General features: G+C 36.6%; 1 protein-coding gene across 5 annotated transcripts in view; it reads left to right on the forward strand.

Annotated features, from left to right (window-relative positions):
- Nucleotides 1-11778, forward strand: part of E2F3 (E2F transcription factor 3) — a 29477-nt gene extending 17699 nt beyond the window's left edge. For all 5 annotated transcript variants that reach the window (XM_089516830.1, XM_089516833.1, XM_089516834.1 and 2 more), the window contains exons 2-7: nt 54-165; nt 3284-3503; nt 5421-5579; nt 6232-6346; nt 8468-8603; nt 9757-11778. In XM_089516830.1, coding sequence (XP_089372956.1) covers nt 54-165; nt 3284-3503; nt 5421-5579; nt 6232-6346; nt 8468-8603; nt 9757-10019 — 1005 coding nt within the window. In that variant the 3' untranslated portion in view covers nt 10020-11778. The remainder of the gene's footprint in view (nt 1-53; nt 166-3283; nt 3504-5420; nt 5580-6231; nt 6347-8467; nt 8604-9756) is intronic.
- The last annotated feature ends 349 nt before the right edge of the window (nt 11779-12127 follow it).

Genomic DNA, 12127 nt, shown 5'->3' on the forward strand with positions numbered 1-12127 from the left:
TAGCTAAGATTGATCTTACATAGTTCTTTACAAGAACTCTGTTCTTTTAACAGGCAAAGCGAAGATTGGAACTAGGAGAGAGTGGACAGCAGTTTCTCGCTGAAGGATTAAGGACACCAAAGGGAAAAGGAAGAGCTGCAACAAGAAGTCCAGATAGTCCAAGAAGTAAGGGATCTTTTTGGTTGGTTATGTGGCAAATTTTGAGTCTTAAATAAAAGGAAAAGATAAACAACCCCTTCCAAAGGATTGCAGTGCATTGTGTAGTAATCTTAATGCGAGTTAGTTTTAGTCTAAAGTATGACATCTCATCTCACAGCATAATTCCTCTGTTGTTTCATATCTGTGAGAATAAAAATGCTCCCAATACTCAACAACTGGTTTATTGTACTGAAATAATATAGCCACTACTTTTTAAACTGTGGCAAAGAGTAAAAATTTATTTTTGTGCTAAACATTTGATTTTTGCTTATAGTGAAGTTAAAATATCTGTTATGCATGATTCATCTTAAATTTAAGGTGGTTAAAGAAAGACATGGATGGCAATCTGTCTTGAAGTTGCCAGTTGGCTTCTTGAAGGCCTGCATCCGCACTGCAGAAATAATCCAGGTTGACACCTCTTTAACTGTTATGGCTCAATGCTATGAAATCCTGGGATTTGTAGTTTGTTGTGGCACCAGAGTTCTCTGACAGAGAAGGCTAAATATCTGACAAAACTACAAATTCCAGAATTCCATAGCACCGAGACATGGCAGTTAAAGTGGTGTCAACTTGGATTATTTCTGCAGTGGGGATGCAGCCACTAGCTTTTGTAGTGTACGTACTTAACTTTTGGAAGCCCTGCCAGAACTCATATCTAATTTTGCTCATATTTCCTAATTCTGCAACAAAAGGACATCAAGATGTGTTTTCAGAAGGTTTGAGATGAGGACTGAGTGAAGAGATTAAATTTTATAGTATTATATAGTAACCCTGATACTGCATTTTTCAGTATCCTGGGCAATGCCCTCAAAGAGTTAGTGTAGAAATTGTTATGCTGAATGATATAGAGCAGACATTCATTTGTCATAACTGATCAGTGGGCTGTTCTAAAGGAGGAATTTATAAGATTCTGTTAGTTTTCATAAGCAACTTCAAGAGTTATTTCAAGGAATAGCCCTCCATATACAGTCCACCCTTATTATCGGAGAGCTTGCCATCCGTGTATTTATCCATGGATGGCAAACCCCCATTTCGGTTAATGGTGGTGTGTGCACATGACTACGCTAGTAGATGTGCACACACCACACCACCATTACTTTTAACGGGACTTGAGCCTGCATGGATTTTTGTATCTGTGAGGGGGGAGGGGAGTCCAGAATGGATTCCTGCAGATTCGGAAGTCTGACTATATGCACTTGCCCGAGGTTTACAGTCTGCTCTCCTCTGTGTCCTATCAGTCAGAGCAATAAGCTGTGTGAGGACATGAGAGAGGGCCTTCTCTGCTGTGGCTCCCCACTTGTGGAACATCCTCCCCTTGGAGGTCCAATTCGCACCACCATTCCTGATGTTTAGACACCAAGTAAAACATGATTGTTCATGAAACAATGACTTGAAATAATTTTTAACTGTTTAAAATTCTTTTTGCTTTTTAAAATTAATTTAATTAATACTATCTTAAACTGGTTAGTTTTTATTCTTTAAATGTTATATTCTACACTACCTTGATATTTCTGGCTAAAGGGTGGGATATAAATATTTTAATAAATCTATATAAATAATAAAATAATTCACAAGTTGGATCTTGGAAAGGAATATATGCAATCATGAAGCTTTTTTAAAACTGTCCTTGACCTGCATTGCATAACATCAACTACCTTTTATTTATATAATAATGATGTACCTATTCTGTACCTTTACTTTTCCCAAAGGAGAGTAACTCTCCTTGTTTTCTTGTTTCTCCCCCACTCCTTTTTAGCTGCACGAGTCTTAGCTAGCAGTACTTCAAAGAGCCCTCTCCCATTTTTCTGCTGTGTTTTAAACTTCAGGAATATTAACACTGCTTTAGCCATCTCTTCATTTTTGTCTTTTTCCTCCTTCTGTCCCTAATCTTAGAAGTAATGTTAACAACTCCATATTTCTTATGATAACCCCTCCTTTTTGCATCAAGGATTCCCCTCCCCCAGAATTTTGATATGAAAGTGGCCATCGCAGTTTGGGCAGTAACAGCAGCAGCAGCAGCAACAACAACAACAACAAAATTTTGTAGTGTTTACCTTGATAGCTCAATGATGTATGGCAGTCGCCCCTATGAAGCAGAACTTGAATAGTAGCCAAAAACAGTCATATTTTGAGAGATCTATTAGGATACCTTGGTGAGTTATTGCGGTCAGACACATTCACTTTTATTATTACAGAGACATTTATTATATTTATTTATTCCATTTATTTGTATCCCGCTCTTTTCCCAGGACTGGGACTCAGAGCAGCTTCACAGCATTAAAAACATAAAAATAAAATAAAATTAAAAATAAATGATGATAATAATAATAATAATAATAATAATAAGTACATTAAAAGGAATTAAATTATTATAATATTAAAACAGATAGTTATTAAAAGAATAAAACATATTTTAAAAAGATAAAACTATAAATAAGAGGGGGGGAAACTGTAACAAATTTTTAAAATGGTCCAACATCCCAGCCTGTCCTTATAGCAGTCCCTTAAATGCCTATGTGAATAGGAGGTCTTCACCTGCCGGTGGAAGGCCATCAAGGAGGGAGCCATTCTGATCTCCCTGGGCAGGGAGTTCCAGAACCTAGGTGCAGCCACCGAGAAGGCCCTCTCTTGTGTCCCCACCAACTGTGTTTGTGATGGTGTTGGAATGGAGAGAAGGGCTTCTTCAGAGGATCTCAAAGAGTCTGAGCCATACCAGAGATATGGCAACTATTCAGGGAATCCTACCTTAGAACTGATTAGGTTCCATTAATTTAACAGATATTTGTTGATCTCTTTTAACATGGAGGTTTGGACGTATCCTCCAGTTTGCTGTTTTTTGGTTTCTGCTTATGGCTTCTGTTTTACTCTTCTTATTCCCTTTTGGTCTATTTTTCTGTTCTTTTATCATTTCTTGAAATAAGCCATGGTAAAAGCCATTGTGTGGGGGGATAGGTTTGGGCACAAGAAAGAATCACTAATTAGCTTGCAGTTATGTGTAAATCTGGTGATTGTATTGATTTTTTTTTTTAAATGAAATGCTGTGGTAGTTTCAGAACTGTCATGACATAAGCTTTTTTTCTTTAAGCTCCCAAATCTCCTTCAGAAAAGACAAGATATGATACATCACTTGGTCTCCTTACAAAGAGGTTTGTTCAGCTTCTGAGCCAATCTCCAGATGGTGTTGTAGATTTGAACAAAGCAGCAGAAGTCCTTAAGGTACAAAAAAGAAGGATCTATGATATCACCAATGTTCTGGAAGGCATCCATCTCATTAAGAAAAAATCAAAAAACAACATTCAGTGGATGTAAGTATCACAGCTCTGTATTCTTGTTTATGGGAATGTTGCTTGACTTTCAATTTCACCTTAATATTTTTGATGATTCATGAGCAAATATCCTCTTCATCAGATGAACAGAGTGCTGTCTCATTTTGGCAAATGGTTATACACATGCTTGGGTGGGTTGATATGAGATTGTAATTGGTGGGATCAGAGAGAATTGAAATGCAAAAAGTGCACACAGTGAACATTACTTTACTGTGCCCATTAATACAGCAGTTACTGAAGAAGTAAAATAAATGTTCTTGTATTAATGATCTGACACATGACGTTGACCATCTTGTTGAATTCTTGTTTAGCTGTCATTGAGTTTTTAGGTTCAACAGAGATTACTATGTTGAGACAGGAGACAGTGTCCTTGGAGGCTGAAGTGTTCCTCCTCTGGTTTTTGAATATTGCCACAAGGTCTGTGGGTGCAAATGTGAGTTATGTCCCCATGTCTACTGTGGCAACTCAGTTGTAGAGTCCAATAATTTCATCCACAATATACGAAGTTCATGTACCTGTTTATTTTCTAGTACCATCTAGTGAATGGCCTGCCGCATTTTGTGTAGGACATAAAGTCCAGTGTTTATGCAACAGATTAAATGGACAGAAATCTGGCATCTGAAATGGCAGTATTAAAAAACCATTGGATGAACATTGTCAGTTTCTCTAAAGTGAACATTTTTGAGTAAAAAACATCAGACAGACTTCAGAGTCCATAGGGGGTTGCAAGCAGATGAAGAATCACCGTGTTGCTAGTTCTGCTGCTACAAACAGTTCGATCAGTGGAATGACCTATTTGATCCTGCCTCATTGTGCAGTAATATTTTATTTCAGCCAGAGACTCCTGCTCATGGTCTTGAGTACAATATCTGATAAAGGTTTGATTTGTTCTGTTCCAGAAATGCAATTGTTAAGGAAATATTAAAAATGAAATCATAATAAGACTGGACAGTTTTGATGCTATTAAACTCCTGGCAGAAACATTTTTAAACAGTTTAAAGTGGTTGGTTCCATAAATTTGTCATAAGAAACAATTTCATTTTTTTTTTTACATCAAGCTTTTTACAAAACATTGGAAGGTTTCATTAGCATCTACCATGCTATTGTCCATTTATATCATGCAAAATGGCACATATGTTTAACGCATTTTAAAAACATTAGTATTACAAAGATACAAAGGTTCATCTATTGATTTATATTTTTAAGACATGGAGAATGTGATGCATTTCTTTATTATTTTTCTTGTTGGGATTTCCAGAAGTGTGGGCCAAGTCAGTTTATGCTAAGATTTAATAAATAATATAATCAAAACACAAAAGGAGATCAAATGTTAAAATAGAATTAAATTAAGGTCCCAGTTTAACTAGAACAATACACCATTTCTTAGTTTGGAGTTCTGTCATAGTGCTCTGCTTCAGTATCCAGGTGCAGACGAACCCAGTAATATACCAAAAAGAGAGTCAGAAAAACAAATTCTTTCCTTCAAACCCTCAAATATTTTATTAAATATGCATAAAAATAAATCTTAAACAAACAATAAAATGGAAATAAGAAAGATAGTTTTCATGTGCTATATAACTACTCGAGAAAGTTCCAGCCAAAAGGCTGTTAGTGAATGGTTAGCCTAATGTATCGGGTAGGCCATTGTTTCAAAAGGAGATGTCAGAAAAAGATAGAAAGAAGCTGGAAGCCTCTCTGTGCAAAACATGGGGAAAATGTGTTTTCTTTTTTTAAAAAAACAAACAAACAAACTTGTTTATCCAAACATAGCTGCATTGCTGCCAAATCTTCAAGTTTTGAACTAAATAACCAGATGAAGTCTTAAGAGAATCATCTTTATGCTGAGTTTAGTGAGCTCTAGGAATGGCTGTGAATTCTCAACTTATTTGTTTGAAGGGGCTGCAGTTTGTCTGATTACGGGGGCATGTTAGCAAACTGTCAAGGCTTGTCTAAGGAGGTAGCAGAACTCAACCAAGAGGAGAAGAAATTGGATGAGTTGATACAAAGCTGTTCCCATGACCTCAAGCTACTAAAAGAAGATTCCGAAAATCGGAGATATCCTTTTATTTCATATGAAGCTTTAAGTCCTTGGAGAAATCTGACAATTTTCTAATTTCCTTTAATAAGACTTTTATAAATTGTTTTTCAGCAGTAAATTGTATGGTGGTATGTTTGTGTACATCAGGCATGACATTTATCTGTAGCTCTTATAATAATTTCAAATAGTAGCAAGAGCACATCTTTCAGGCTAAAACCAACACAGTATCAGCTAACCATATGACACACTGAATTTACTGTGTTAGGTTGTAAATCCTTAATTTTAAATACCAGCATGTGTGTAAACAGTAAATATCTTGTTAAACAATGTGACTCATCTATCACATTCTTCTCTGGATTTTTAAACTTAATGCAAAATTTATTTGTTGATATATGCTAGAAAATGAACAATTTTTCCATAATCAACAAATGGGAAATATAGCCTAACAAGCACTACAAAATGCTTCCTGCTCAGTGTAAGTTTATTTTACGTTAGTGCCACTTTATTCCAGTAGCAGATGCCCTTATTTCATTTTACTTTCAGTTAGCCAAACTGAGAAAGAGCTATGAAAGATAGTTTTCATGGGGTACATTTTTAAAATATGTATTTTATTATGTTAATTCCTTTCCCTGAAGTGCTGCTTTTGAACATTTCTTTAACATGGATTACATTAGCATATGTTAGGTATGATGATATTCGAGAAATTGGTAGTCTTAAAGACCAAACTGTTATACTTGTGAAAGCTCCTCCAGAAACAAAACTTGAAGTGCCTGACCCAGCAGAGGTGAGACGTAATTTCTTTTCTTGCACAGGACAAATAGTATAGTTTCCTTCATTAAATCAAATGATCAGTGTTAAAACTAATGCTTACAATTTGCAGGGTTTTTGTTTTGTTTTGGGGTTGTTGTTGTTTTTGCCATATTTGCATGTGTAGGCTGCATTCGCAATGCAGACACAATCCAGTTTGTTAACTACCATGGCTCAATTCAAAGATATACCTGTGTTAGTCTGTGCAATCAATATGTAGAGAGATCTTGTAGAACCTATGAGACTAACTGAAAGAAAAAAGTTGGCAGCATGAGCTTTCGTAGACTTCAGTCGACTTGCTCATGCTGCCAACTTCTTTCTTTCAGTTAGTCTTAAAGGTGCTACAAGATCTCTCTACATACCATGGCTCAATGCTATGGAATTCTGGGAACTGTAGTTTTCTGAGATATTTAGCCTTCTCCTTCCGAGTTCTGGAGCCACAACAAACTACAAATCTCAGAATTCCATAGGAAGGATCCATGACAGGTAAAGTGGTGTCTAGCTGGATTATTTCTGCAGTGCAGATGCAGCTGGTATGCTTTATTGAATGGAATAGCTTTTATATAGAACAAAACATTCTGGAAAACCTTTAAAATTCTTTGGAAAGTCGATCATCTGTGATGTTTTTTCCTAATGATCACATCTTGGGCCCAGAAAACTTTTAGCAGGTAGCGCAGAGCTTTGAGTGTCAGTAATATGCTCTCCATAGTATGCACCAGAAACAATTTAGCTGCCACATTTTGCTCGAAATCAAGCTGCTGGACATTTTTTTTATGGTAGCTACACATAGAGCACATTACAAAGGCAATTTGTGATGTACCTAAAGTACTGATGACTGTTGCCAGGTTAGATCAACTCAGGAAAGGTAATAGCTTGAGTACTAAGCAGACTTGAACTCATTTCCACTCATACCACCTGTGAATCCAAAGGCAGTGTAAGATCAAGGAGTACTCCTAGTCTATAAACCTGATTCTTCTGGGAGAGCACCAACAATTCCAGCTTGTCCAGTCCGTGTCCCAGATTTCCTGCTGACCAGCACCATCTCCATTCTTTCAGGGTTTACTTTCCGCTTCTTCATCCTTGTCTAACTCATTATCAAATGCCAGCATTCAAGGGTATTGACTACTTACCAGGTGTTAGGTGACACTAAGCAATAGAACTGAGCATCAGCAACACCTTCCTTCTCTCTGTCAGTTTCTTCTCCATTATTTATTACTTTCTGTCCTGTATTTCATTTAAGGAGCTCATGGTTCTACTCCTCTGCCCTGATTTTATCTTCATAATGACTACAAGGCTAAGAAGTTGTGCCTGATCCAAAACACCCAGTAAGATGCTTAGCTGAGTGGAAGTTTAAACCTTGATTCTGCCTAGTCTTGGTCCAGCACTTGAAACCCTAGACGAGACTGTCTCATTTTCAACAATCTGTATTGCCAAATAAAACCTTTCATTGCTAGTTCACCAATGCCATCTGACTTTCCATTCTGCAGTCTTTACACCTTGTTAGTTGGCTTCAGATTATCTGCTGTCTATCTTCTTGCCTAGGACTGTCATGTCTGTTGTACGTCTGCTAGGTTAACGTATACAAGAATTCCATGTTTAGTATCACTACTAGTAATATGTTTGGCTGCACTCCTTTGGACTAGCTTGGAAACATCCATCATACACAGGGCTCTTTCTCAAATTGGACATCAAGAGTGAAATGCATTGTGAGGTTGCATATCATTATGCAGCATCTTAAAGTATTGTTTTGAAAACAGATTAATGTAAAGAAAGATCATATATATCATGCACAGATATTATTTGAATTGGTTATGAAACAGATAAATGAGAACAGCAGTTATCCTGCCCTATATGACTTCATGTTTGTTGAGGGAGGTGAACAGGTGGCAAAAAGGGGAAGAGGAAGTAGGTTTACTTCTTTTGTACAGTAAAAAAATTAATATTTAATAAAAAATGTTTCTTTACAGAAAGTTTGTACAGAATTTTGAAATGTGTTATACCTCGATGCAGAAATGGCTTTGATTAGTTACTATTTTTGATTAATCTCTACTTTTACTGCAGAAGAATTGTTGAAAACTGAGGTTCTTTGTTTTAACAGAACAAGCTGATCCATTTATCTAGTACTCAAGGCCCTATTGAAGTTTACTTATGTCCAGAGGAAACAGATTATCCCAGTCCAATAAAGACGCAAGATCAAGATCACAACGGAAATATCTCAAGAAACCTTTCCAAAGGTAATTTTCAACAACATTATGAAATGCATCTAGTTTCAAGTGAAACCACAATTGAGTTTGTACTGTTAATGTATGATTGAATGTTTATGCTGTGGAAGGGAGGGTGAAGAGGCAAAAGCCCATCCACTTCTATGCATCCTGTCCATAAAATTTCACAACTTTCTGGAAAAACAGCACTATTATGACAAATATTCCAAAGAGTTGCTCTAGGGGAAAGCGTATGAGTTTTTGGGGTGACTGCATACTTCAATGGTTCTTTCAGCAACAGCCTAGGCCTGCCTTTTTTGAATCTGCACCCACCACCCTCTAATTTCCCCAAAGAGAAGGCATGGCCTAAGAGATGTTCTTGGCACGATAGTGACAGGATCATAACTGGAGGATACGATGCTGTATGGGTACAGCATCTGTTAGCTAGTCTCTCTAGCCTTGACACCATAAATAACAAAAGGGAGAGGTTTAAAGAAATTTCCCAGTTCATTTTAATGTTGACAGTTGCTTGCAGAGCAGGAAAAGTTACTTTTTTAGAACACTGCTCTAAAATGTTCAATCTGCTTTTCAATGTGGCTTTTCAAAGCTGCTTTTATGAGCTCTTTCACAATCACAACCTTGATCACTTAAAACCATAGTGGCTCTGTTTTTCAGGGCAATTCTTACCACTTAACCTCCCCCTTCCATTTCTTGTAGATCTTCCTGTTGGGCATAAACATGTATAGTTGTATTCAGTATTTTTAAATAAGAATGGGAATTTTCTGCGGGGAAATGTAACTTGAAACTTAATGTCTCTTGGTTACACTGTAGCTTGGTATTCTCATGTAATACATGCTTATTGTAAAGGACTTCATAGCTATGCTGCCATTTCTAGTGGCTCCCCTTGAGGTAGACTCTGCACTTAGAGAATCTCTCCTGCTGTTGCTGCCGAAACATGCACACTCTTGTTCATGTGGCATCCAAACCACCTCTTCCCTGGACTAAGCAAAGCAGGAGTGGGAAATGGTATGTTCTATAAACCTGAACAGAGACAGCAGCCTGTCTGCAAAGTAAATGGTGGAGTCGGGGAGGTATCATGGAAGAATTACATGTCAAAATTCTCTCTCACTGTTTTTCATATTTTCTTCCCCCTTTTGATGTATATTAATGGCATTTTTCAAAACAGATGTGATATCTGATAACTCAGGAAGTCTTCATTGTTCAGTAACTACAACCACCATCTCCCCACTGGCCTCTACCACCAACCTTTTGCAGCAGACAGAGGACCAAATTGCTTCAGGTTTTGAAGGGCCATTTGTGAGCCTATTGCCACCTCTACTTCATGAAGATTATTTGCTCGGCCTTGGTGATGAAGAAGGCATCAGTGACCTCTTTGATTATGATTTTGAAAAAATGCCTGCATTGATGGATGGATATCTATGCAGCTGATTATTCCCTGCCTCTCTCTTCTTCCTGCACCCATACATTTTAAAAAATTAAACCAGAATACCTGTTGTCATTCCATGTTATCTATCTCTTAATTTACCGTATGTCACATTTCAGGATTAGCATACAGAGTGCTTGACGTTTGTAAAGTAATACATCCTTGAATAGGATGAATACAAAGTTGCAGACTCTTATCAGAGTTACCTTAATCCATAATTCCAGTAACTACTGGTTGGTAGATTATGAAGAATGGGAGAATGAGTGTCCTTTATTCTGATTTACTGTGTCTACAAGTTTCATCAAGGGCTCAAGAACTGTTTTAGTCGCACATAGAAATTCTTCCTTAATATTTCAAGCTGTGCCTTCTGTTGAGCGTGTGTATGTGGAGTCCTTGATTTGTACGGACAGTAATACGTATTGAAAAGAAGTGTGTGCAAAATAGAAAAAAAATAACTTTCAAAAGCTTTCTGGGAATGTTTGAATTCTTCTCAAAGTTCAGGAGATTAATATCCCCAAATAGTTTTTTCTTGTAAAATACACTTTAAATGTCTTACAATCCTAGGTGAATCACAGAGATGATGGTGCCAGTATACCATGGAGTATTTGGAATACCCAAGTACATATGTATGTAACTATTTGGAGAACTGAAATCCAGTGTATCATCAGTTTTAGAGCGAAGAGAAAGAGGGTAGGGTAGATTTAATCTAGACCCCTGTTCCTCATGCTGAACAAGTCATTTGGTACTTTTATTTTCCCCAAAGAGCTACTCACGCACAGCCCCATATGCTGGTGACTTGCATGTAGTGTCATTTGGCGCATACTGTTGCCCATCCTCCTTTGGATACTTGTGTGGAGGCTTCCACATGATATTAATCTCTAGCTGGATCAAGGTGACAATTTTCTCAATTTTAAAAACTGGAAATTAAAAAAAAGTGTATGTTGAGAGTGTCATTTTTAAAAAAAATGTACAACAAAGATGCATCCTTCAGATCTGCAGTGTGCAATAGAACTGGTAGAGAAAATTTACGGTACAGAGTGGGGCTTTGTGTTAAAGTGCCTACTAGAAATGCACTGTGGGCTTTTTCGGCAAAGGGATATGCCAAGCTTCACTTTTCAAAACACTGTGTTTATTTTGGTAGGTTAATTGCCTCTGCTTCCAGTTTTGGAAGCTGATACATCACCCAAAGTGTAAATATATCTGTTAGTACTTGCTTTATTGAATAGTAATTTATAACTCTTTACTGGTATGGTATATCTTCTGAGAGGAATAGAATTCATGCCCAGTTGTGTAAAACATTGCCACTTTAGGTTAATTGGTTGAATATCCTAAACAGTTTGCATTGCCTTTTTTCTATCTGATACTTAATAAAATACTGAAATGTTTGCGTTTTATATATATATGTGTATGCAGGTTTTTTGGTACCACTGAGATGCTGCTACAGACACTTACACATGAAATTGCTGAGTAATAATAGTATGAAAGCTGTATGATTGAACCTTAGAATATAATTGTGTAAAAAGGGCAACACATTAAAGAACTGTTAAACAGTGTTAAGTGTGCTTTTATATATGTACAAACCTGTGCATAGTTCATTGGATATTTAAGTTGTGTGTTCTTTATATTTTAGTCATCTAACAATTTTGTACAATAGGAACAAATTTGTAAAACCTGCCAGAATGTTTTATAGCTGGTTTGTAATTTCTTGAGGGAAAAAAAATAACGCGAGTCTGTATATAAATAAATAAAAATACAGTATTTAAAGCTTGTCTTGTGGAGGAAAGTAAGAGTATTGTGTGAGCATGAATGCTTTTATGGTATGAAGGGGATCACTGGGTAGAATGAAATGAAAGGGAAAAATGTTATATGCTATTTTGTACAATTTACATACTTCCTCAATGTCAAGGCAAAATACTAACCATAAGTATGCTAATTCTGCAAAACTGTAAAATAATGTAAAAAAACAAAGCCCAGAAATAGCTTTCCATTTGTAAAGACAACTTGTTCTCAAGCAGTGACCATGCCTTTCAAATGTATGTAACTGACAGTTTTTTAAGGTATTCAATAAAGCTTTATATCTATATATAATTGGATTTGACATACATTTTACACC

The sequence above is a fragment of the Sceloporus occidentalis genome, unplaced genomic scaffold (genome assembly GCF_023333645.1).
Source record: "Sceloporus occidentalis isolate IW3139 unplaced genomic scaffold, rSceOcc1.0.p SCAF_3, whole genome shotgun sequence".
Lineage (NCBI taxonomy): Eukaryota > Metazoa > Chordata > Lepidosauria > Squamata > Phrynosomatidae > Sceloporus > Sceloporus occidentalis.